We start from the raw sequence: 26657 nt of genomic DNA, 5'->3' as shown, positions 1-26657 counted from the left end.
GCATTTACTCAAGATAGAGAACAGAATACCTATACAAAACACAGTTGAACAATAGTTGTTGATTGATTAAATTATTTTACCAAAAGTATGACTCAAGATATTTCCAAAAATGATATATTACAGTGTCATCCAGAATAGTTCAAATTATTGAACCACAATAGTTTATCATATTTAACTTATATAATAATAACACCAAGTTATTACCTTATACAATACTAACACTAAGTTATTCATGGCATTACTACCTTAACGCCATTAATACTTACAAACATCTCCCTGAAATGTAGTTATTGTTCTCATTTTGCATATATTAAAAATGGAGACCTAAATTGTATTAAATAGCTCACAAAATAGACACTCTGGCCCAGGCACAAAATGTCTCTAAAGGGATGAGGTAATCCAATTTGCATTTAGAGAGATCATTCTCACATTATTACAGAAAATGGATTGTAGACTGGTGAGACTGGGTTTAGGGGGACAGCTTTGAAAGTTATGCAGGGATGTGGGCAAGAGGTGGTGATTACTTAGTTGAGGGTGGAGATAGAATGAAGCAGATAGACAAAATCCAGTTTTTTAAACATTTTATTTTATTAGTACATGTTTGTAATACAAAAAGTTTACATTTGTCTTAGGGAGTAGGTACATATACGTAATATATCTTGATTCTGTTTTATTCCCCTTCCCATCCTCATCTACCTTCCTCCCTCTGTTTCCAGATTCTCTTTCCTCATTTGTTAATATTATTACTTCTAGTTCATATGTATGACTTAAAATGTTAACCTCCATTGTAGGTATTTGGTACATGTACATGAGACATCTTAAATCTTTTTACTTCCCTTTCTCTTGCTCCCCTCCCTTGCCCTGGTCTCTTTGATTCCTTCCCATTTGTATGATATCTAGCTCACCGTTTTCTTCTATCAAACCTGTATTTGCTCTGTATTTACACTTTACCTTACTCATGTGAGAGATACCATATGGTATTTAAGCTTCTGTGTCTGATATACTTCATTTAATATTATATTTTCCAGATATATCCATATTTATACATCTAGACAGTTGTCCTTTGTAACTGAGTAGTATTCTGTTGTGTATAGATGCCACATTTTCTTTATCCATCTGTCTGTTGATGGACATACAGGCTTCTTCCAGAATTTAACTATTATGAATTCTGCAGCTATAAATATTGGCATTGTAATATGATACCCTTAGCATTTTGAGGAATAGCTAGCTCAAATGAAATTTCTAATCATCAAGGATTTTAGGAAGTAAAGTTGAGCTGATTCAGTCAGTGATTGAGTATAGGAAGTGTAAAAGATAAACCAAAGTTTTAAGCCTTAGACAACTGCATTGTGGTGAAGGTTGGGTGAGGGGCGTGGCCTTTCCCTGGAGGGTCCAGAAGTGGTGCAGGAGATGAGTGAATTTTGGATTCAGTGCTGAATGTTTGTTGAATTTGTCATACCTTTGCCAAAAAAATAAATGGAGTTGACTTAGTGATGGGTTTCAATCTCTTCTAATGAGGAAATTGAGACCGGGAGAACTGTCTGAGAAAATACAGATTCAGGATCAAAAAATCAGACTCTTGTTTTTTCTTGTTTTTACTAATATAAATCAATTCTGAACTTGTGGATGTTAGCAGATAACTTATTAAATGTTTGAATAAGGGGGCTGGAGGTGGAAATGGGATAAAATTAAATTTATAAAAAACAAAATAAAATAAATAAAATTAAATGTTTGAATATGACTCTAAAGAAGATCTGGTAATTTCCTTCCTTATGATTTAAATACCAAGAGTGAAGAAGAATAATTATTATGTCAATATATGCCATTTATTCAGTCTCTATTATGGATTAGGTGCTTAAATTTTTCTCATATGAATTCTCTCAGCATATCTCTCTCCCTCTCTCTCTCTCTCTCTCTCTCTCTCTCTCTCTCTCTCAGTACTGGGGATTAAACTCAGCCTTTGCACTGAGCTACATCCCAGCAACACTCTTCTTTTTAATTTTGAAATTTTGAGACAGGGTCTCCTAAATTACTAAATTTTCCAGGCTGGGCTTGAATTCCTGCCTCATTCTCCCAGAGTGCTGGGACTACAGGCAGGCAGCACTACACCCAGCTGAACCTAACTTTTCATGAAGGCAAAGAGATAACCCATAGATTCCTTCAAAGAGTTTTCCAAACCTAAATAATGTTAAAAAAAACCCAGTTATACTAGTTTCAGATACCTATATTAACTCTAGATGAACTTCATTCCATGAATTCTTAATGTCTATGTACATAGTTACAGCATTTCAATAAATTCTACTTCAGAAGATTTTTTAGCAATGTTTCATCTATCCAACTTTCCAATAATTTATTTAGTAATGAAATAGAAAATATATGCATGTGTTTGTGTTTTGTGGGGCAGATGTGAGATGACTATTTATTTTGTTTTAACTGTCAGCTAAAATTCTTGATTATATCCTTTGTATTGTAGACAGTGGTTAATCAGTAAACTACAGCCTACAAACCAAAGTTGACCTGCTGTTTGTTTTTGTAAAGAAAGTTTATTGGAATATTAACATACCCACTCATCAACTGTCGGTGACTGCTTTGTATCAGAAGGGCAGAGTTGAGAAGTTCCCACAGAGACTGTAAGCCTGTAAAGCCAAAAATACTATCTTTTGTTTCCCGACAAAAATTTCTGACTATCTCCTCAGCAATCAGTATCTATTAGTCTTTTGTGGGGTGGCAAAGCTGGCAACATCATTTGACAGCGGATTTACCAAGTACCCGTAGTCAAGCCCTTATCATTCCTTACTTGCAGATCTTGGTGACATCAGTAAAGCTGAGTTATCAAATAATTAGGATTTATGTTTCTAACTTGTAATTCTTTTAGAAAGCAGAAGGATAAGAAATAAATAGCAGTTTGCAAGGAAATATTTTTCTGATATTTCACAGAGTGTTAGTGGAGATTTGTAGATTTTATTTAAAAAGTTGGAAAATAACCAAGGATATTTAAAAATATTCATTAACAAGTATTTCTGCTTTCTAATGAAGAATTAGTGTTTTGTGTAAATGTATTATTATAGGTTACACATTTATTTTTAAAAAATGAATGGTAGGTTGTAACTGCAAGTAAATTCTGTATTTTGGTTTATAATATATGCAACTCATGAAAAGAATACTCACTATTTTGCCCACCAGTTAACATAAGCAAACAGTAGCAAATAATTTTCCTGTGTTTAATTTATCATTTCTTAAATATGATCAATTTGCATCAGAAAATTCTAGAATGTATTTTTTCATTAATTTTATTGGTACATTTTAGATATATAATATGATAACATTCATCATTAGGAATTTGTATGTTTACATGATATATCTTGGTTCTTGTTTTTTTCCCCATTCCCCTGCCCTCCCTTGAACTCCTCCACCCCTCCCTATTTACAAAGACTGTTTCCAGTTTTTCCTTTTCTCATACTTATTCCTTTCCCTTCTTTCTTTTCCCCTACCTCTGCAACTTCCCCTTCCCCTTTGGACCTTTCCTTTTGATTTCACATTATCTATTTAATAGTACCAACTGCTAGGCCCATTCTTAACCTACTATATGAAAAACTCTAGAGGAGGGAATAACAATTAGCATTTTTCACAATGCTAAAATTATTTTTATGGACACAAAGTATGAAAAACTCTGGTTGACTTCAAATTCTTTCATCTCTGGGATATAATCAATTTAAACAAGGGTCAATTTCCTTTATGCAAAGGGTCGTCTATTTCAGTAGTAGCCTAGATACTGTTGAAATGCCAAGTATATATGTGGCATAATAATAGACAATGAAGTAGATTAATTAAAGGGATGTTACTGAATTAGAGTGGCAATTGTAAAAGGTTTATCATGAATGTAATAATCTTGAAGCAATGGAAAGTAATTAGCATTTAAATTGACTTGTAGGTTAGCCACATTAGGGAAAGGTTAGCTTGCTATGAATTTTTATAAGGTTATGGTGTTATTTTGGGGTTGATTTGAAAATTAACTATAATGAAAATTTTGGAATGATGAATTTGTCATTATTAATTGAGCTACATACTAATTGATAAATTTTTGAGCCTATCTGCATTGAAGTAGCTATTAAAGTTTATATGAAATAAATCAAAGTTTACATACATAATTCTTAAGTAATTTTATACTTTATTACTATATCTAAATGCATTATACTAATCAAAAGAATGATAGTCAAGAGATTTATGGTTTTACTTACCTATAATTAATTTTAAATTTTAGGTCGTGTGTGTGGTAAATAATTTCAAAGGACGACAACCAGAAAATGAACATATACACATGGATAACCTGGCCCAGATGCCAATGATCAGCATTCCTCGAGTAGAAAGTCCTTTGGAAAAGGTAACATCTGTACAGGTGATTTCTAGTTTAAATTCTAAACTGTCATTGTTATTGAGAGCAAATTAATAATTATTTCTGCGCATGTATCAGGAAAGTGCCTGCACAGCTATTGCTGGTGTACTTAACTTCACAGTTTGATGTGCTATTTAGCAAGAACTTAGTCATTGAATAGATTATCTTAGAAAAATCCTTATCACATTTAAAATATTTGTCTGCATCCCTCATGCCCAGAGCTGAGTCCTCCATGTGGAATCCATGCAATACTTTGGCACCGCTTCCATGTCAAAAATATGGTGCACTGCTTTCACATATAGACAAAATAATAAAATGCTTTCACTTGAAAATATATGCATTTCTTTCACGAAATTTTTCATTTATTCCATGCTCCATGTTTATGAGAAAGTGTTTATACAATTCCTGGCACACAATCAGGGCTCGATAAATATTTATTGAACCTCAACATACAAAGGCCTGACAGCAGGAAAACAGCAGGCACACTTTCCTGGTGAAGGAGACACTGAGGGTCAGGCTGGGCTGGGTGCAACCAGATCATAGAGCACTTTGAGTAGAGAGCCATGGCCTCACCTGGCATGGCAGTGAGTACAGAGCCAGAGATTTAACAAAAACTCTTCTTGAGATTTTTGTAAACAGAAAGGATATTTCTGTTTCATAATATTGATGTGGTTGCATGTATTTATAACTAGTTAAATGATTTCCCAGAGGGTTACTCATGCCTTCTCCCCAGTTCTGCCCATTTCTACATTTTAATCAGTGTTTTAGATAAGGAGCTCAGTGACATGCTAATCAGGTATATAGAGGGTGGGAATCAGTGAGGCTTAATTGGATGAAAGAATGTGAGTTCTTGAGAGAATTCAGTAAGGTACAATTAATTTGCTAAAAAGAAAGAAAAGCTTTGTATTTAGATCAAAAAGGAAGTTCTTGTGTATGTTAGGGCGCGTTTAGGTTTACTGCACAGATGAAAAATGCTCAGCGGGGACAGAAGGCCACTATCAAGCATATGTCAACAGCATGATATAGCTGCCAAAATAATCTCTATGATCTTAAGGCCCATTTAGGGAAACTGATATCCTGAATGAGAAGACCAAAGATCTGCTGTGCTCATTTCTGGTTAGAATAACTGGAATACTCTGAACTGCCCTTGGCAACACACTTTTCAGATGGAGATTGATACAATAGAATAGCCAGCACTTGATATGCTTTAAATGAGTGAATGAATGGGTCCAGGATGGTGAAGGGATTAAAAATCATGTATAATGAGAGACTGTTGGAGGAACAAAAAATGATTAGACTAAAGAGAAAGAAAACTCATGGAAGAAGCCATAGTTTTCTATAAGTATCTGAAAGACTATTGTAAGATGAATTAATGAGAATTGTTCTATAAGGCCTCAGAGAGGACAAACAGGACAAAAGAAAAGAATGTGGGTTTAAGAAGATAAGTAATGGCTGGAAAGAAGAGAAAAAGAACTTTCTCAATTGGAATGACTGCCCTAAGAGCAATTATTTCCTTTTACTGAAGCAGTTCCAGAATAGCTAAATAATCACTTATCAGTGATCCTATGGAAGGAAATTCAAACATTTAATTGAGGCTAGAGATACTAATTTATTATAATAATGATAATTTCAATGCTAATAATGGCTACTATTTAATAATCTTATATAAGTGAATGTCAAATACTGTGCTGACGGTTTCTGTAAGTTCCCTGAAAACACTTCTGTGCTCTACAAATATATTCTCAGGCCTCATAACAATTTTTAAAGTTGGGCCTCAGTATAGTGGCAAAGACTGCTCATAGACCAGCAATAGTCCATCTTCCCTTCTTCCTTTTTAGTTGACTCCCTCAATATAGCTATGCTGGTCCAGCTGCCCAGCTGTAGTCTATACTCCCCATCTTCTCTTGCCTTTAGGTATGTCCAGTGATCAAGTTTAGAACAATGAAATGTGAGCAAAAGGAATAAGTTCAGTCTCTGGTGTGCTTCCTTAAAGACTCTTGCCTGGGTGTTCTCTACCCATACTCACTAAATGGATAAGCTAAGGACTGGAACCATCCTGGAAGTCCCTTGGTAAGAGGACCGATCTACCCTGCCAGCTCAGGTGACTAGATGAACTCTTAGAGCAGAGGCCACACACCCTGCACTACTAGATGGTTCCAAAAAAGAAATGAAGCTGCTCTTTCTGCTTTTTCTTCTGAGCCTTTTGATTGTTTACGTGCTATGGAAGTGAGCACAGCCATTTGATTATTTAAATTTCTCTTCTACAGGAGCTTAGCTGATATCCTATTATAATAAATTTTCCCATTTACAGTTAAGAAATTGAATTTCCAAGTGATAAACAACAGAAAAATTATACAGTGTAATGCTATGAGACACATATCTAATGTGAAAAAAATTGTGTTATAAAAACTAAATAATATATACAAAATTAGATCTTGTTTAACTTAATAAATAAAGATAGAAAGTAATGGAATTAAGGAAAAGATCTTAAATATATTTTGAAGAAAATAATTCATGTAACAATTGGAGTCTTTTCTATTTGTATTCCTATGAAACTTACTGGAATAATAACCAGTCTTCTACTTTCTAGCATATTTGTTTGCATTATAGTTTTTATTAGCTTCCAATGTTGTCAAATATTTTATATACTATTACATTATTCCTTATATTAAATGATTTCAACATTCCTATTGATTTTATGCTAATTCATTTTTATTTACAGTGAGTTTTAAAATATTAAATGGTGAAAGGAAACAATTCCATTAGAATTGATAAATTACCAGAGATAAGTACTTACTAACTTCTTTCTTTTATTAATTTTGTTGCTGTTTTTCATGTCAAATCCCTGTGCTTTGGTTTTACTCTGGTACTGGGGAATGAAGATAGTTTCAAACTGACTGACTCTCACTTTTGGGGGTGTATGGGCCCCCTCTCTGTTTATTCCATTTCAGAAAGGATGCTTTTAGCACTGGGCGTGGTCTGCTCCTACACACATAAACACAAACACACACACACACACACACACACACACACAGACCACAGGTAGATTAGGAAGTGAGATGCTAGGAATATAGGTTCCAGCTGTGCTGCAAAAATTATTTATGCTCATCAGCCAGAAAGAGAGGAAGATCATCACTTAAGAGTAGCCTGCAGTAGCTTTTTCTACTTTTCTTGTGATAAGGAGTATATAAATTAAATACATTGCTTTGATATAGTTCACATTGGTAAATAAAGTGATGCAAAATTCTTCCCAAACACTTTGATTTTAGTAACTGATTGTTGAACAGTGATATTAGTTAGGAGACAAAGGAAGCCTTACTTAAAGTTTGGCCCACAGGCATGGCCAATAGTTTTAGCACTGTTATGCCAAGCTATGATTTTCTTGTCAGTTTTGTGTGGAGAAAGCGAAGGATTTCTTCTAGAAGTTCTGTACTTATATAACCTTTCAGTTCAAAGTACATATTTGATAAACTATATGCTACTGAGTAATTATAGCATGCAAGCATGCTTTATTTTTATGCCAGCAATTTATCCCTTAATTATAGGGAGTTTGTCATATGGTTAATTACCATAGTTTATGAGGAAAATTCATGATTTTTTTGAAAGCTATGTAAATCTGAACATTTATTACACTTAGATTTTATGAAAAGAAATAGTCATCTGTGGAAATTGATCCCTCATATCTCAATGTCCACTAAATATTCACATTACCACTAACTATATTATATGTGTTAATCATGTAAAATCATGAAAAGCTTAAATGTACATCTGTAGTGAATTGTTAAAGCAATGGTGGCTCCTTCCTATAAAGAGATTCAGTATATTTTAGTATGGTGCTTCTGCTCATAGGTCCTGGAGGTGAACTGGCTGGGATTTTTGGCTTTAGATAACTTACTGAAATGCTCAGTGACTCTATTTTTCTCTCACAAATTGGTCTTTATGAAAATTCAGTAAAATAATAGTAAAACACTTAAAATAGCATTTGGCACCTATGATATTCTTAATAATTACCAATTATTATTATTATTCTTTAAGAGTTAAAATGAAGAAAGTAACTCAAGATTTGAAAAGTTTTCCAATATATAGAAAAAGATTTTAAGAAAAAATATATGCCTATGTAGTGGTACCTTGGTTCATGAACTTAATTTGTTCCACAATTTTGGAAAAGATGGTCATGTTTGTGTTTACAGTGGGACTTTTTTTTTGTGGTACTGGAGATTGAATTCACGTCCTTGCATTTGTGGGGCAGACAGTGGAATCTCTGAGCTAAATCCCCAGCCCCATGTTTGTGTTTGTATGGGACAGATGGACATGTTTGTCCCTCAACGTAGTTTGTAAAAAAAACCAAAATTTTGCAAAATGCTTTTGTTTATGAACCAAATTGTGAACAAAAGCATTCAAGAACTGAGGAACCACTGTATACATATAATGTGTGTATGTGTACAATGAAGCCAGTTATTAAAAATATGACATGAGCTATTTATTTCCAGTACCACAGAAAGTAATATGGAGATAAGAAGTTGACAGACACAAATATAGGCAGAGAGAAGGAGAAAGATAGAGAGAAAGTGGCGGGGGGCGGGGGGAATTAAAGCAATGCTCAAACCTAAAGAGAAGGCTCAGACAGCGGAGTGACTTTACATTCCTCAACCATTCTTTTCTTTTCCCTTCCTCACCCACCCTCCCTTTCTCCCCTCTATATGTTTACATATGAAATGTCATACTATTCATGAATAACTATATATCTAAGAATAATTACAATTTTAAAGTATTCAGTTAACTTAAGCTTCTTTCTAAGGTTTTGCTTATGCTTCTGCATGAGATTGGCAAACTGATATGCTTAGATTGACCAAAATCCCTTGAGAGAAATTCCCTTAGAGTAATTTAAATTCCTGTACTCCTTTCTTCCAATTGACATGACATTTCTGAAAATGTTTGGATTATTTTTCTCTGCCAAATTAAGCATGGGAGTCTTGGTTGCAGGTAGCTTCCACACCCTGGCTCCATGGGTCCCACTTTCCTTGGCACACCTGCAGCCATACCCCTGGTAGGTCCTGTCAGCCCTGAGCTCCTACATGTCAGCTATGTGCAAATGCCTCTTATGTGCAGGATCTGCTATGTTCCCACCCACCCAAGGACTTTGGAGCCAATTCTTCATGGGCCATTCCACGTCTTCATGAGAAGCACAGTTTTCTGGCTCCTCCTTCAAGGACTGAGGGATTCCAAAGAAAATCTTCACTGTTGCTGCCTTCAGTATGTTACCAGAAACATGAACCATCAACTTCCCTTGGGAGTCCAAGAAACAAGTCTAGTTCTCCTTCTAGAAATGGACCCATTGACATTTTCACTTTCCCTAGTCTTTTGTATCAGAAAGAATTAATATCTTAATAGCTGTGTCACCAAGAATGAGAACTAGATAGAGTATAATGTTGGGAATTTCTACTGAGTATCCTGTTAAGTAAACCAAGTTTGAAGAAATTCCCCCAAAGGATAAGATGTTTTATTTGCTGTTAGAGGAGCATACAGGAGTATCTAAAATTCTGGAGTCATACTAACAATTCAAGTGATGATGGGAGACAGGAGGAAGTTCTACGACAGTGAGGAATCCATTCCACTTAGAGTGTATTTCAACATTTTGTACCAACACCATTTTGAGGCAGATTTTAAAGATAAGCTAATACTTACCCACAAAAAGTCTTCCAGTAAGAAGCTTTCTTCTGATTCGGCTTCTTATTAACACAGACTAGTACTAGATGAAGAGACCTTTTCTAAGCTGAATGGGTACTCAAAACTGGATGTGCAGTTACCCTTACGCAAAAAATAAAAAGTTTTTTAAAAAGCAAAAAAAGAAAACAATTGTCTCCCAGAATAGCATCTACCCTTCTGGAGTAGAAGTCAACAAACATGGGGATAAAACTGTATAGAAATAAAGTTATCTTCCTGGATATGCCTATAGCCTCAACTTCTTCTCACATTGTAGTAAATTATAAAAATGATGATTTAAAACTATATCATCCAGCTCTTCCACTCAGAATCTATGTAGAGGATTTCCTCGCTATGCATGGAAATAGTTACAAGATCATTGACGAATCCTCTCTCACTCATTTCAGGAAAATACATTGAGCAAATCTATCCTGCTTCAAGCATGAATAATCAGGATAAGAACTTAAATCCCTTCAAATGTTTTGTGACACAGGAGAGAAAGAAAGTGTGTCCTTATTTCAAAGATTAACTGTAAGAAATTTAATTACATTTATTATAGATGGTATCTCCTTTTGACAGTCAAGGAAATTAAAGAAACCATGTGAAGTCCAAGGTCAAAGATAACTGGTACAATTAAGTAACAAATGTAAGAAAACAAATAATCCCAAGGAGGGAGTAAAACCAATACTAAAAATCATAACAAAGAAAATCCACACCAAAGAAAGTCCAACCACTTACATTAACAACAGGTTTTAAGAACAAGAGAATGAAATTGATCTAAGGAAGGATAATAGATATAGAAGGCATACCACAGAAACCTAACACATGTATGTTCTGAAGAAGAGGACAAATGGGGCCATAACAACACTCAGAGATACACTTTAAGGAAACTTCTTCCAAATAAACACTTGAATCCTTAATTTGAGAGATTAACCAGACACAATGTAAAATTAAAATATATAGAGAAGTTAGATATTTCTCATTGAAGTGTTTGGATTTCAACTAAAGAATGAATCCTGCACATACTGTAATGGACAGTGTTATTGTTCACAATTACTGCTTCCTTCCTTTGGCACAGGGTTCTTCCTGCTCCAGTTGCATGATCAATAGCATGGGAATAGAACTGATTCATCAGTCAAAGCCACATTGATCTTGTGCCTTCTTCCTGGAGAAGCCTATGTTCTAGATAATGATTGTCCCCTCAGCCTAGACCAGAGTGGGAAGACATGGGAAGCAGGCCTGCAACCAAGCTGTAGCCTGAACAGAACCATAGAACCCAGCCAGCAACATGTAGTAGGAGAATTATTTGTTGTTAGAAGCCATTAAGATTCTGAGGGTGTCATACAGCATAGTATGAGCATGCAACCATATAAACACCAGTCAGAAAAGGAAGTTACCTAACCCAAGACTAACACCATGTTGGCCCCAGACTTCTCCATAACATCAGATGTAAGATCTATTTGATTCCACTTATGGTAGATGGAGTGAGGTCTTCAGAGTTTGCAAGGAGTAAGTTTGTGACATTAGGAGCTCTAGTCCCACTCAAAAGGTCATTTAAATATAAAGATTACTGCAAAATATCAGCTGTGTCAGAAGTCACAAACTATACTATTCATAAAAAGTTACCAGAAAATAGTTACCAGCTGAGTAATGCACCAGTGTCCAGAGCTCTCAAATTAGGAAAGTCATGAGATGAATGAATTGACAAAGAATGGAAGCCATTTTTTTTTTAGGTAAGGTCTCACTATGTAGCCCAGGCTGACTTTGAACTCATTGTGATCCTCCTGCCTCAGCCTCATAAATGCTGAGATTACAGGTGTGCACCACTATGCCAGATGGGAGGCCATTTAAATACAGAACTGGAATAACCCATAGTAAAATAAGCTAATAGAAATACTGCAAATTATAAAATTTATTTTAAACATGATATATAACAAAAGAAAATAAGGGCAAAGTAAAACAAATCTAAATAACACCAGCAAATGTATAAGACTGAAGATTTTCAGATTTTACTACTGCTTAGTAAAAAAAATTCAAGCATTCTGTAGAACAAAGTTGCCAAGAGTACTTTTAAACAATGTAGAAAAACCTGATCACAGAGTATATAGTATAAACCACCCTCATGTCAAAATGTCAACATCTATAATATATAAAGCATTCTAATTGAAAAATGGGTAAAGTTCATGAATAGTCAAATCATTAGGGATTAAATACACATGGAACAGAACTACGTAGAAAGATGTTCTCTGTCATTTTGGATAAAAATTCATGAGGAGTCTCATATGAGCTTAAAAAGTTGATGTTTACCCTTTGAACAACTGGGAGCCATAATTTTAAGGAAGGAACATGTTCAGAATGGAGAATAAACTGAAGGGCAACATTGGATAGAAATCAAAACCGAAATAATCTCCAAAGATATTATGAAACTCAAGTTGAATTCTAACATGATGTCGACCAGGTATCAATAAAGCCGTCCTATCATTCTGACTACCCAGGTATCTTTTGGCAAAGTCTGTTTTTAGTCAGGTTAGGATTCTGACCAGAGCAGTTATCTTACCATCCCCATGATTCACAGTGGAAATGGGCTGCTTGCTAACTAGCGTGCCTAAGAAGCCACCTCTCCCTCACCTCAGGGAATGTGCTGACCCCTCCACTGTGTTCCTGACTACTTTACTGAGATTTCTCCTGCTCCTAATTCTGAGGGGTAAGGTATTCATGGCCATCCATAAGTGGTTCTTTTGGGTCAAGCTGCATCATGCCCACAGTCAAGCATTGAGGACTTAGTCCTTTCCCTCTCTTTTTGCCTGTATTTGTTCTCTGCTGAAGCCTGACGCTGACATTCATAGGTTAGTGTAGGTCAGCACATGGAAAATAATGTGCACATTGTTGATTTTAACTGATGCCATTTAGAAGATTGAAGGAAAGAGGCCCTTTATCTGTCAAGAGAAAAAACACATTTAAAAATAAATATATGGGTGAAAGAATTTTATAGATAATATAATATTTCCAATAGATTTAACAAGAATTAGTATCCACATAGACTTATTAAGACAGTTGTAGCAGGCCACTGTAGATACTCATGGCTAATTTGGGATAACTTTGAAAGCTCAGATTGGTAGAGTCAAGTATACAAAATGCTTTTTAAGAATTGTTTGCCATCTGAACCCGGGTATTATTTTCACTTTAGCTGATATGATTTTGATCAGTTGAACCAAAAGAAATTCCTTCTTGCCAATAAGAGAAAGAAGGTAGTGACAGGTATAGTTTAGAAACAAACTTAATTTTATACTCAGGGTAAGGAAATTTTCATTAACCTGTACCAAAAAACAAAGAACATGCAGCTTAACAGATGCATTGGCTGAAAAATAATTGTAAGCAGTGATAACAATCCAAAGCTCTAGAAATGTCATAGTGAGAACAAACAATTACAGATGGAAATTACCATATTTCATTCTTGTGGTAATTGCAAAAGCAAATTATATAGCTAGTGAAATTCTAAGAGAATTCACAATGACCCAGGAAAACATATGCATTGACCTTTATATTGATTCTTTTGCAGATTATAGAAATCATGGTGAATCATGAGCTGAAATTTAATCAGATGGGGGTTGGAAAGAGAGCTACCCTTTAGCTACAGAATTCCTGTGTTTGAAGTCAGGTTCATCTACATAATAACTAGGTAGAGTTAGATAAACTGTTCTTCTTTTTATCTAAAAACTTGATACAATGGTGGTTTCCATGAGGGTGATTTTTGGAATTAACAGGTCACAGGTAAACAGTGTACAGTGGGTGCTTCACACAAATTCCTTCCTGCAGCAATAGTAATGCCCTTAATGAGAGTTCTGTTGACTTCATTCAGACTAGAACAGCCCTACAAAAATATTTAATGAAAAAAATATTTAATGAACTTTAAAGTTGGTGCACATTGTCTGTTTCATACATAGGACATGTGGCATAAATATTACAGTATAAAATGTTGCATACATTAGTGCCATAGCAACAGCAAAACAATCTTGTGGTTCTTGCCAAGACAAATATGATTATACATTACCATGCTCCCTGTGATAATCTCTTTGAGTGTTTTTGAATGTTGTGCATGAAGAACACCGGCAATCTATTTAGGGTTCAGTTGCTTTTCTATAATGGAAATTTTGTTTTACAGAGAGTTGTAATATAAATGTTATAAATGCCGAGTTGTAATATAAATGTTATATAGGATCATGTCAAAGCAGCTTTATTAGAGTTTAAATATTGGAAGTTAGTGGCACTAAATATTGTATATTCATATTTTAGGCATTGTGCCTTAATCTAAACTTTGAACATTTATGAAAAATTTTGAAGTAAATCAATATTTGTATGCTATACTCTGTTCTCATTTGTTTAATTTTGCTTTTAAAAAATAGACTGAAAGAGAAACATAAAAATTCCAAAAGGCATTAGCATTTTTAGGATAAAAATAGCACATTCTGTCATTACTTTGCCATATGTCATTTTTCTTCTTTGCATGCCTGTATATTCAGTATTTATTTTTTCACACTATTTATGAATCATAATACACTACACGAAGAATAAAGGCCAGTTTTTCCACAGTTTTCAGTAGATCTTTTATAAATGCTTCTTTCAGTTTTCATTGTAGGTAAAAAGCATTCTCATTTCATTTGTGTGAATTTATATACAGTTGATTACTGCATCTCAAAATTATGTGATTTATTAAAGCTATTAGGTAAGGAAAAATAAACAATAATACATTAAAATTTATTTCTGATGGATACATAATTAGTTCTATACATTATATATAACATTTTGTACTATAAAGAGAAACTGCTCACAGCTATTCAACCCCCCTTCTCTCAGATCTGTTTCCTTAGGGTAGACCATCCTAGAACCTGTATTGAGGCCTTCAAGTCAATCAGGGACACCACAATACTATGAAAACTTTCTTTAGAAAAAAATGTAAAATTTGAACTAAAACTAGGAAAATAAAATAAACAGTGACTCAAGTTAATCTTATGAGAAAAAAAATGTTGATTTTTATTGTGTTGGTTAAGGATTCAACCAAAAAGTAAACAATCTGTATGTATGATTTAAAATTTGAAAATTTAAGGTGGGGGAGTAGCTTAGTGGTAGAGTGCTTTCTTAGCATGCACAAAACCCTAAGTTTGATCCCCAGCACTCCAAAAACAAACCTAAAAAAAAAAAAAAAAAACAAGAATAGGCATGTGTTAGCTTTCTTGTCACTGGGACATAATAACCAACACCCACAATTTAAAGGAGAGGTTAAATTTTGCTCACGGATTCAGGGAACTCAGTCCCTGCTCAGCTGACTCCAAGGAAGAAACATCGTGGCTGAAGGATGTGGCAAAGTGAAGATATTCAGCATAGCTGGCCAGGAAGCAGAGCAGGGAGATGGTGCCAAAGAGGAAGGGGCCAGCACTAGATATTGACTCAAGGTCACACATCTGTGACTCACCCAGAAGTGTGCTTTATTAATCTGCTGGTGGCTCCCAAGTCCATCAAATTGACAATCCAGCCTAATTGCCACAAGAAAGTATCCATATCTCACTCATCATAGGGATCTGTGTTAAACATTTTCTTAAAGTAAATTTCAGGCCTCTGTGAGTGTGTGTATAGGCTGTGCATGTACAGGGTCCCCTGCTATGACTTCTTTGGTAGCCTGGTTCCATTCACATAACAATACACCATAGATGTGGTTCTAGATCAATAAATACAATAATCATATCAAGCCAACAAGTAAAAGCTGTTCCTCAGTCAGAACTTAATATTTGTCTTGAAACGTGAGGAGAACTTCACACATAAAATGTCATTTAAGTTTTTATAGAAATAATTTCAGAGTGTGTTACATTTGTTTAACTGAGAAATAGACAGAGATTAAGATGCCCAAGGTCACGCAATTGGCCTATGCTTTGAAACAAGGACATAAAAACTGTTTCTATTTGTATGGAAATATGTTTCATATTTGTTACTTCAGGGATCCAACTCATTATCACTTATACTATAAACTTATATTTGAAAAAGTTTCAGTTCATATAAATTGTATAGCCATTACCTTTGCTTGGCATAAAAATTGCTTCCACTTCCAGTTTTCCACAATTATAAACATTACAAGGGTAAGGATCATTACAATAAATATCTTTGAAAAACCAAATAATGATTTAAGATAAATTCATAGAAGGGGAAATACTGAAAAAATATGAATATTCTTCAAGCTCGTGGTTTAATTAATGTCTGTGTCCCCCCAACAATGGAAAATATTGTTCTTCATAATATTAATGAATCTTATAGGCCAAAAATAAATGAAGCATTTCATTTTAATATGTTATTTCAATATTTTACAATAAATTTATTTTGTATTTTTTGTGACTGAAACCATCAGATATTGAAATAATGACTCAGCAGATGGCAAATCAAATTCTAGTTGCCACTGGCCTTTTGACTTAGTTCATGGCTAGTAGCCCTGATCTTTTTTAAATTTTGAGTATATTAAAGCATAATTTACATCCTATAAAATTCCCTACTTCAGAAGCACACAGTTTTAAGAGTTCTGACCAATGTATGCCGTCATGTAATCATCAGCATTATCAAGTTATAGAACATTTCTGTCACTCCAAAATCTTTCCTTCCCCTTTGTAGGTAGACTCTCCTGCCAACTATTGATCTGTTTTCTGTTCCCAAGTTATCCTATAAATGGACAGATGTACTCTACAGCCTTTTGAATCCAACTTCCTTGTTACATGTACCCATAGTCCTCTGCTTTTATTGCTTTGTAGTATTATGTTGTGTGAATATATCACAGCTTGTTTTCCTTTTAGCAAATTAAAGGACGTTTGGATTGTTTTCCACTAGGCCAATTATAAAACTGGCATGAACATTCATGTACAGATTTTATATGAATTTTTTCTTTTGTATGTATACCTAGGAGTGTGGTTGCTGGGTTATATGGTTTTATGGTATGATAAGTGTATATTTGCCTTTATAAAAGATTTCCAGACTATCCTACTAATATCCCTTGTGGCTTTGAGTATTTCTGAAAAGTTTCTTGATGCGGCTTATGTAGACTTTTACTGACTGGTGCTTGTTTGTGAAAATCAGCAAGATTTTAAATGAATTTTAGTCAGCTCCTGCTTATAAAGAATTTATTATCCACTTGATGTACTATTTGCATCCTCTTATTTTTCTCTATTGGGTGGCATAAGGCTGTGACTTAGTAAATTCTAAGTATTTTGAAAAGTTAAAGAGAAATGAAATAAGGAAAAAATTTTGTTAGGTTAAAATACTAGTATAAAACAAGACATGAGTACAGTTTCTGAATAAATTGACTTTATTATCATCATTTGCTATGTGCACCAGAATTTTATTTGTAATTAATAAATATCAATGAATAAGTATCAATTAAGTACTGTGGTACATTTTCCAGGACTCATGACCTTATAGTGTACTGGGGCAAGAGGTAAGTTTTTAAAAGCAAATGCGAAAGAGTGATGATGGCTATGCTACAGGAGCCATGTGGGTGTTAGTCTAAACTTAGCAATGAGTTCAGGGTCAACTATGGGAGATCTCAAGAACCACTGTCCAAGTGAGGAGGAGACAAGAGAATTTTCAGATAAGGAGCCAATTAGTGCAAAGGTTTTGTTTGGCAAATAAAGTAAGAACATGAGGCAGAGACTAAATGAGGCTGTTAAAGGCTGTTCAGATGATCGACTGGGGGTCCAGAATGGGTGCAAAACAGTAATTCATGGCCTGGGTGTCTTCTTTTCTCATTGCTGAGACAAATTACTGGACATCCAAAGTTAAAAGAGGAAAAGTTTATTTCAGCTCACAGTTTGCAGAGGTTTCAGTCCATAATCAACTGGTCCCAAGGCAGGGTGGCATGGCAGAGGGACATGGCAGAGGAGACATAGTCCACAACAGGTACCCATCAGCAAAGAAGCAAGCAGCAACAGCAAGCCTGCTTTCTTTCTGTCCCATTATATTTCATACAGGCTGTAAGCCTGTTGGTTAGTGTCATTCATATCCAGCATGGGGCTTTCATTACCAACACTCTTCATCCTAGTATTACACCCTTAATCCTCATTCACACACCCTAATCCAGTCATCTTTGAAATTCCCCACCTAGAAGCACATGAGGCTTTGAGGGGATAACTAGACACAAGCCATAATACTGGGGATGTAAATCAGTAGTACAGCTCCTGTTTAGCATGCACAGGGCCCTGGGTTGGATCCTCAGTACCACACAAATAGAAAGGAAACAAAGAAGGGAAGGAAAGGGAACAGAGAAAAGGAGGGAGGAAGATTAAAGTAGAATTCATGATGAACAGTCTAGGGCAGGTGGATAAATTAGCAGTCAGACAATGTCCAAAGAAACTTTGTAGTGTGAGTTTCAGGGAGGTAGGACAGGAAGTAAACTAAGAGTTTATATTCCTAGTAAGATTAATTGTTAAGAATATAGCTAAGAGACCATAGTGCTAAGTGAAATGAATCAGATGCACAAGGTTAAATGTTGCATGGTTTCTCTTATATGAGAAACCCAAGATGTAAATAAAGAGCAAAATAAAAGACAGATAATAGGACATAGGGAGACAGAGTTTTTGCAGATGGGAAGGGGACCAAGCGATGGAGGAAGAGGAGGAGAAAGGGGTTAAACAAAAAGATTTCAGATGTGCAATGTACAAATATCACCTCCTCATGAGGAATGTGATCATTATGTAGTGGAAACATGTACTAATAAAAAAGTTGAAAAAACAAAGAGTATATCTGGGTACATATGGGATAAGATGGTGGTAGACAGGAACATCTTGTGACTTGGGGTAAGAAACTTGGAGAACAGAGTCCGTAAATACAAAGCAGGCGTGGTTGTGGGGTGAAGTGGCCGTGGGGCGAATGTGGCACTGCTGAGCCCTTGAAATAAACTCCTTCGTTTTCGGTATGGAAGACATTTACATTGGCTCCTTGGACCCTGAAAAGCTATTATAGTGTCCCTATGATGAAAACCACCAGATCAGGGCCTGCAGGGTTCCTTATTATCCTATCAAGTGCAGAAAGAATCATCCTGATGTAGCAAATTGGTTACTTGTCCCTTCAGTGCTCACCACCAGGTTCCTCGGGCAGAAATCAGTCACCATATCTCAAGCTGTGATGACAAGAGTTGCACTGAGCAGGACGTGGTCAACCAGACCAGAAACCCTGGCCAAGAGACTCTGACTGAAAGCACGTGGCAGTTGTCCCCCTTGCAATGAAGATTGAGACAAAGATTTGTGGGAACAAACTAGCACCCCAATTATCTGGGCATAGCCAGCTTCTGTGGCAACAACAGTCCTGCTAGCAATATAGTTATGAAACATAAGAGCAACCTGGCTTCAGGCATGCAAGTTCCCTGCCGTATGTTCAGCCATGGAAAAACAATGGAAATGCACAGTAACTGAGTATCTTTCTCAAATGCCAGACTCTCAAAGACTCTTGCTTCTTGCTTTTTTCTTCTTATCTAATTAGAGAATGATAAAAATTGTCTGTGACTTTCAAACTGACAAGTGCCTTTTTTCCCCCTCCACTCTTTGAGTCTTCACTAATTTGAACCCTCATACTCAGAAGAACATCTTCTGAATACTCTTGTTTTTTGCTCAGAATCCTCGGGACATCTTGCTGCCTGAATATTTCCAACATAGGTTAGATTTGTTTTGTATTTATCTCCCTACATTCCAGCTAGAAAACTTACTAGCTGTCAAACTAGGTGTAGACTTTGTAAGGATAAAGATTGGAATAAAGAGGAGGAACTAATGTACACATACAGAAGAAAGATAAGCTTTCCACCTGTGTGAAATCTGATTAAACTTCAAAGTTTAAATGTATGAGGGCATTGATGACTGCTCTGGGATGTGTGTAACAGTTTAGATTTCTCAAACACCAAAGGCTGTGACTACCCTAGCAACTTGTGATCCCTTATAAGGAGACTTCATAATCTCCCTGGACCAACATTTGTGGGAGTTTGTTGTTTTGGGTTTTTTTGTTGTTGTTGTGTTTTTATCCTCTGGTGCTAGGGATTAAACCCAGGACTTTGTGCATATTAACCACATGCTATACCACTGAGCTCCACCTCTAGCCTTTCAAGACCATTTTTGGTTGTTTTCAGCTTTAGTTTGGTTTGGTTTTAAAACTTCATAGCATGGAAAAGGATTCTGGATTTGGCATAGATAGGGTTTTGAATAATGTATACTGACAAATATTTCAAAAAATAACCTCTCTAGTGTTGTTTGCAAGTGACAGATAATGACAGATAAGAAAGGGGAATGGGGGCCAGGGATTTAGCTCAGTGGCACCACGCCTGCCTCCCAAGTGCAAGGTCCTGAGTTCAATCCCTGGTACCAAAAAAAAGAAAAGAAAAAAAGAAAGGGGAATGGGATTTTGAAAAATGTCTCTTTCCATGAGTTTTACACAAAACAAGATTCTGTCCTGATAGAGCAGAGCTGTCTTGTTTATTTAGTTCTAAACTAAAAACAATTCCAAGATAAGGCCCAGTATAATATTCTTTCTGTTTATAGCTGTATGGTCTTAAGCAACTCACTAGACCATTTCTTCTGTAGAGGTATAATACACTGGGGGGAAAATAAACACTATATGTCCCCAGCTCTAACCATTTCTGTGTGCGTTAATCAACACGTCACAATAACTGAACTTTCTTTTAAAATAGTCATATTTCTAGAAAATACAAAACTTTTGATTTTGTTTGTTTTGGTAGTGATGACAAGGCTATCCATATTATACTTGTAATCAGGATATCCTAACTAGTTTAGAAAAACCCAAGTTAGAAGTGTGACTGTTAATGCAATACAATTCAATAAAGAAGTCAAATAGAAAAAAAATAAATAAATATGAAGCAGCCACCAAGTCCCTTAAGTACAATAATATTCATTGATTTGCTTATATGAAGTTTCATATCACATCAGGGAAACACTGAGTTAGAGTGAAACGAAAGCCTTTGCTACAGCCTTTCTCTTACGTATTGAAAAGCTTGAAGCAAGGCATATGACGTGTACTGTTGCAAAGGGTTTGAACACTAAGCTGTTTCTTAGGATCATTCAGGACTACTACTTGTTTTAGGCAGTTTTGTTTTTTTTTACCAGTGAAAAGTAGCACATTACAGTAAGAATTGATATTATATGCCTGGCAATGCTTATTTTGCTAATTAATTTCTTATGGCAAGTTTCTGGGATACAGACCAAGAGATTCCAATCCAGTAGGCCCTGGTTTGGGTCTCTGGATCTGGACTATACAAATCAGGTACCTTGTATCTGCCACCTGAGGTGATTTGAGGATGGAGCCACCACCTGCCCTGGATCCAGGGCCAGCAGAATTTCTGATGCAGTGTCTCTCAATATTGGCCACATGTTAGACTCATCCAGAGAGCCTTTACAAACTCCAGTGATCAGAGCGTGCCTCAGACCAATTAAATCTAAATCTCCAGGACTGAATCAGTATTTTCTTTACACTCCTCACGTAAAACCATGGATGAGAACCAGTGCCCCTAAAGATTTGGTGTGGAAAGCCTTCAACTTCTTTGGCTTCTCAGGATTTGAAAACACTTCAGAAGATCTGTAGCTAGTGCTCCAGTAAAAACTAGCCTGCCTTGGTTTAATTAGTTTATCAAAGAAAGCCACCTAGAGACTTTCTCTAGGGAGAATGTATCCTCTCAGAAAGTTATGTTAAGGCCTTTTCTGAATAGTACAGAAAGGAAATTCCTCAATGGAAACAAAACTGAACTAATGTAATACTCTGCACTGAGGGAGAGAACTACCGTAGGGAAAGAAATGGTCCAATAAAAATCTTCTTTTTCAAGGAAACCTTTTTCTTTCAAAATTTAACATTTATGTCTCCATAACCCTAACTTCTCCAAATAACAAGAAATTGCTTAACATAAATTTTACAATAAACTTCATAGCTCCAAATCTGAATTCCACTAATAGTTTCTTATTAGATAGACCTAAACATTATTATTATTTTTTTTTACAAAAGTGCCCTACAATTACACAACTTAATAGGAGGAAAACTTAATTGTGACAAGGTAAGATCCTAGAGTACAGACTCCCTTTCCTATACCCTCTCTTTTCTTTCTTCTCTTGCCTCTTCACTGTCCTCTATGGACACAGTGAATGAAGTTGGGAAGCTAATGTCAAATAAAAAAGAGTACCAATATTTGGGATTTTGACACCCAACTCTCTTCCCCTGATAAAAATCTAAGTTGTGTCTCTATAACATCAGAACCACTGATTGATTGAATTATAGGACCATGATTCCTCATCCTAAATCCTTTGTGACAGGTGTTTTTCAGGAAGCAAAATATTTTATATTTTATAAATTTGTTACTCTGTTACACAAGTGGGGTCTGTAGGATCATTTTGTAATCAAAGAAGGGTGTGCAGCAAAATGTATGGCTTATCAGTTTAGGTTAGTTTTTTGCCACCAAATGAGTTCACACTGATCATCTAAGACACGTTTGTATTTTAAAGTTTGTTTGGATATTAGAATTATAAACTTGTAAAATTGTGGACTTCATGATCAAATGGATAATTGGTGAATTTTATTTATAAAATTTCAAAAAGTCTTTTTAAAAATCATTTCTTTTTCTTACTGTTTCATCTTTCTTTTTTACTTACTTTCAGCTTGCTTCTGTGGTTTTTCTAAACAATAAATGAATAGTGGATATGTTTCAGTAAGGACAAAGAACATTGTGTATTTAATCTCATTTAACCTTAACAAAGGTCAATTTAATGGGATTATCTTTATTTCCCACGTGAGAAAGCTGCCTCATACGGTTAAACTTCTTGTGAAAATTTCCTTTGTGATGGAGCCACATTCAGAGATTTGCCATTTAAATTACTGGACTGCAAAGTCCCTGTGCCATGCTGCTTTCTTACCAAGAGGGCCAATGACTCAACTCATGGAATTAACGACATCATGTACATAGATCCCATTTTATACTTAGGTTAAAAATCTAAGCTGACTCTTGACAATCTCTTGTTAAAACACAAAATCTTTTTATAATAACCACCTTGAAAGAATGGAATTGAAATGGTATTTAATTTTAGCATAAATGCTAATGTCTAACAAGGTAACAACATAGAACTTTAAATAAACTCATACCTGGTCTAAGTAAAGAAGTCAGTACTTAAATAATATGCAAAACACATTTTGTAGGTATCCCAACATCAACCTATTGAGAATGGTCAAGAAGAAAATTCCCAGGGAAGTTCCTTTAAAGACTGTCTTGCAAGGCTCTTCAACTGGATAATGGGAATAAGCCACTGTGGACATCTTCAATTAAGGCAATAAACGTGTGTGCACTGGAGTGCACCGTGTGGGAGTTGGGTTGTGAAGCTAAGGCAAATACAGAGAACGTGTGTCCTTCTGTACAGGCTTCCATTTTAACCAAAAAGAATCTAAAAACTATACAGTTTGTTTATTCTTATCATCAGTCTTTCAGATATGTTTTCTTTCTCATTCAATGTGAATTTATCATTTCCTAACTAAATAACCCTAATAATGGCTCATTATAGCTATAATTGTGAACATTTTTCCAAAGTCCTTATTTTTTAATTCCCTATTTTAAAAGGGATATGTTGAATGGCAGGTTTTATCAGGTAGCAAGTTATTATCAAATTTTGTGTCACAAATACATGACAGCTTTGTTCTAAATAGGATCCTTACTATTAAATATTCATTTTCTATAGAGTTATAAAATAATAAATTAGGTATTCTCACATAGAACTTGACACATTGAAAGCAGACATGCTATAGACATTAGAATTTTCCAAATTTTAAAATCCAAGAACAGTTTTAAGAAACAAAACGCTTGTTTTTCCATGGAATCCCTGCACTCAAGGACTAGGTTCAGTATTTTGCTCACTGATTTGCTGTGGATTTGAATGAACCATTCTTTATGTAACATATTCTAATCTTCATCAAGTGGGCTCTAGCTCTGTCCTCTCCACCGTAAGCCTCTGAATGTGCAATGGAGGAAAGCACCGGGTGCTGATAAATTCTACGACTGCTCCTACGCATGGATTTGGGGGTGCCTATTGCCTGCTTGTGCTGTGATCTGCAAGTGAAGATTAGTGTTGCTTATTAAGAATTCATACAGATTAATTGGTGGTCAAATGGGATTTGAAAATATTAAATGCAGTTCTGGTTTTGTTATATTACTGACAAAAATGTTGGTAGAGAAGTAAGCAACATCATAATATCCTGCACAGGAATTATTATGTCTGTATAATGGATTTCAAATTATGCATTTGCCTACCTTACTAATGTCAGTTGTATAATATAGAATCATAGTCTAATGGATGGTAACATCGTATCTTATTATATAATTACCTTGTTTCTTCACTAGGTGCCTTCAGGGAAAATCACCCTTATGTTAGAAAAATAATAAAAGCCTATTGAAAGAAAGAATCCATTTCTTTCATTTTACAGTATAGGTTCTTTTGCTCTTAGAAAGTGAAGTTGATAAACAGAGGGTCTCAATACTCTTTATGCACTCATGTATTTAAGCCTTTTATTAAATTTCTCCTTATTTGTTTCTTCCCCATTCAATGTTTATTTTCATCTGTCTCTCTTCTCACCACAAACTTGAGGTGAGGAGCCCTAAATGGAACCTTCTCATTCCAGTGAAGGAGCCATCATCTGGCAGGTTGAAACTTAATGTAGTGAGAAATGACAAGAATGCTTTTTTAAAAAAGCACAGGAGTTTCTTCCAGAACCTGGGATCTAAGAATGTAGTTTATCTATAGACAGACCTTTCGTCTTATATTTTAATGTGGTAGTAAAGAAGGGGAATATTATTTGGAACTTATGGGCAATGAAAGGCAAGCTAGAGGCTATTGAAACACGTGATTTTAAAAAACAAGACTGAATTCTTCCATTTTTTACAACACATATGTTCATTGGATCATTATTAAGGTGTCTACAACAGGATACAATAGACTGGTTAATTTACAATGAATAGAAATATTTCGTACCACATTTCTTTCTTTTTTTTTTCTTTTTGGTACCAGGGATCGAACTCGGGTCCTTGTGCTTGTGCAGCAGGCGGCAAACCCACTGAGCTAAATCCCTGGCCCTTCATATCACATTTCTGAGGGCTGGGAAATCTCAGACCAAAAGGGCAAGATCTGGTGAGGATCTTCTATAGCACTGTCATCCCTTGATAAAGGGTAAAGAGAAGGAGGGAGGAAAGTAGGGGGAGGGAGAGCTTGCAAGGGAGACAGGGGGACTGAATTAGAGCTTTTATAAGGAACCCACTCCCACAATTGTGTCATTGCCCCACTTATAAGGGCTCAATGCTCATGGCCTAATCACTTCGCTGGGCTCCACTTCCCACAGTTACATTGAGGATAAACTGCAGCATATGTTTTTGAGGGACACATTCAAATAACAGCATATGCTTATCTCTTTGAGTCACACTCCTGATTTATGCCTGTTGTCTTTGTTTATGATTAGCATCCTTTTTACCCTCCTGTATGCCCAGATTAAACAACAACTCACTTGGTCTGGCCAGTTTCTGTACCTTTTGTGTTGCTCTCCCCAGCTTTTTCTAATACACTTGTTCTTTCTCTGCTGCTGTCAAGCTTGGTATTGCTCATCAGTGGTTTTGTTTGCTTGCTTGTTTGTTTGTTTGTTTGTTTTTTCCGGTACCCAGGATCAAACTCAGGACCTTGCACTTACCAGGCAGGGGTGGCACCACTGAGCTATATCCCTAGCCCCTCATCAGTAGTTTGTTTCTACTAATTTATTTCTGTGCTTTATTAGTATTTTTAATATTTAGTTCTGTCTCACTCCTCTTCACTTAAAATTGCCTTTAGGAAATTAAATGAGCCCATGTTCCTTTCATTATTAGGGTCAACAGCCAGGACACGGAGACCTACACCAATGGGTCTTTGGAATATCATCTAGTTTCAATTTTTTTTTAATCTTTTCTTCTTCTCTTCCTGTCATCTCTTCTTCATCTATTCCCAACCCACCTTTTGACTGGTCTTCAAATTTTATCTTAACATCTTTCTAGCAGTTATTTTGTCCTGGGTCCTATCCAGGGGTGTGACTCTCATGTCACTTCTGTACTGAAACACTCTTTATCAAATTGTCTTTTCTCAGTTTACTGATTTCAGTTCCCCATGGGAGCACTGGAAGTAAAACTGAAACTCTGTAAAACTGTATTCTTTCCAGACTTCTTATAATTTTTATTCAATCATAGTGCATTGTATAACTCTGGTAAGTCTTTCTTGTCCTAAAGTCCTGACTGAGCTTTTATCAAGAAAACTTAAAGACAAATTGCTGAATTTCTGAAGGTTTTTATCATAAAGTTTTTTAAATGGGAAATTAAAGTTCTTAAAGTGTTATCAGTAGTTTGTTTGAATCATGCTATGCTCATTTCTGATTCCTACTAATATTCTTTTTCTCTAGTATTAAGTCAAGCCTAGACAATAATGTTCTAAATTGTAGTTAATAATATACTTGAGTTGTGGTTTCATATACCTAAGTTTAATAAAAATGAATT

The 26657-nt window shown here is 35.4% G+C and overlaps 1 protein-coding gene and 1 pseudogene across 7 annotated transcripts in view; both read left to right on the top strand.

Annotated features, from left to right (window-relative positions):
• The window catches only part of Plppr5 (phospholipid phosphatase related 5), a 111810-nt gene that overhangs the window by 83437 nt on the left and 1716 nt on the right, over positions 1–26657 (top strand). For 3 of the 6 annotated variants that reach the window (XR_002390679.2, XR_002390677.2, XM_004869104.3), the window contains one exon: positions 4262–4396. Coding sequence is in view for 3 of the 6 variants with exons in the window: in XM_004869104.3 (XP_004869161.1) it covers positions 4262–4396 (135 nt within the window). In the remaining 3 variants the exon portion in view is untranslated. Of the gene's footprint in view, positions 1–4261; positions 4397–23302; positions 26578–26657 lie in introns of those variants that run through there. The other 3 variants (XR_002390678.2, XM_021247842.2, XM_087213173.1) reach the window with 2 other exon arrangements.
• Positions 7119–23307, top strand: LOC147827683 (gametocyte-specific factor 1 pseudogene; annotated as a pseudogene). Its single transcript, XR_015452009.1, has one exon. The product of XR_015452009.1 is annotated as a gametocyte-specific factor 1 pseudogene (transcript).

This window comes from Heterocephalus glaber, unplaced genomic scaffold (assembly GCF_053883595.1).
Source record: "Heterocephalus glaber isolate CG9 unplaced genomic scaffold, H.glaber_assembly_v1.0 deba00001442, whole genome shotgun sequence".
Classification (NCBI taxonomy): Eukaryota; Metazoa; Chordata; class Mammalia; order Rodentia; family Bathyergidae; genus Heterocephalus; species Heterocephalus glaber.
Note: the sequence above shows the minus strand (reverse complement) of the source record. Positions and strands in the feature narration are given on the sequence as shown.